This window comes from Mustelus asterias, unplaced genomic scaffold (genome assembly GCF_964213995.1).
Source record: "Mustelus asterias unplaced genomic scaffold, sMusAst1.hap1.1 HAP1_SCAFFOLD_3199, whole genome shotgun sequence".
Taxonomy (NCBI): Eukaryota; Metazoa; Chordata; class Chondrichthyes; order Carcharhiniformes; family Triakidae; genus Mustelus; species Mustelus asterias.
Window position 1 is genome coordinate 16,463 of NW_027593144.1, and position 1,038 is coordinate 17,500.

General features: G+C 50.1%; 1 protein-coding gene across 1 annotated transcript in view; it reads right to left on the reverse strand.

Annotated features, from left to right (window-relative positions):
* Positions 1-813: 813 nt before the first annotated feature.
* The window catches only part of LOC144490358 (homeobox protein Hox-C8-like), a 9,068-nt gene continuing 8,843 nt past the window's right edge, over positions 814-1,038 (reverse strand). The window contains exon 3 of the mRNA XM_078208120.1: positions 814-840. Coding sequence (XP_078064246.1) covers positions 814-840 — 27 coding nt within the window. The remainder of the gene's footprint in view (positions 841-1,038) is intronic.

A 1,038-nucleotide genomic window follows, 5' to 3' on the forward strand; every position in this document is an offset into this window, starting at 1 on the left:
TGACTAATAAATAAACTTTTAAAAACTTTTTTGTCTCTCTCTCTCTATCTCATCTCTCTCTGTCTCTCTCTCTCTCTCACCTCTCTCTCATCTCTCTCTGTCTCTGTCTCTCTCTGTCTCATCCCTCTCTGTCTCTCTCTCCCACCTCTCTCTCTCCCTCTGTCTCCCTCTGTCTCTCTCTCACCTCTCTCTCTCTCCCTCTCTCCCCCTCTGTCTCTCTCTGCCTCTCTCTCTCATCTCTCGCTCTCTCTCTGTTTCTCTCTCTCTCAACTCTCTCTCTCTCCCTCTCTCTCCCTCTGTCTCCCTCTGCCTCTCTCTCTCTCTGTCTCTCTCTCACTCCTGCCCCCTCTCTCTCTCTCTCTGTCCCTGTATGTGTGTGTGTGTCTCTCTCTCCCTCCAGTGCAATCACATCCCCTCCCACAGTGTGGCGACCAGAACTGCACACAGCACTCTCAGTGGTGGGCCCAACCAGCGTTTGGACAACAGCTCCATCGTCGGTGGCCTCACAACACCAGTTTATGAAGTCCCAACAGGTTTAAAAAAAAAACCTGGCCGCACGAGCTTTCGGAGCAGTGCTCCCTCCTCCCTCACCCGACGAAGGAGCGGCGCTCCGAAAGCTCGTGCTACCGGAAGAAAAAAACCTGTTGGGACTTTAACCCCTGGTGTTGTGAGGCTCGCTACTGTGGCCCACCCCAGTCCAACAGCAGCGTCTCCACATCATGGCCCCCATTGTAACCTCCCACCCACCCTTACATTGGACTGACAAAGGACAAGTCTCCCCCCAACCCCCCTCATCCAACCGCGTTGACTTCTTCACCGCCATACACCCACCTCGCTCCCCTATTGTTAGGTAGTTTAGTACATAATGTCAGAATATGCACAGTAATTGATAAGGGAGCGAGATTACAACTTGAATATCGAATTCTATATGTATATAATATATATATATGCAAGGCATCAAATCAGGCACACATCATTAGCTATGACCATGAGCTAGGCTTATGTACGTATACACGCCACATTATATAGGTAGTTATA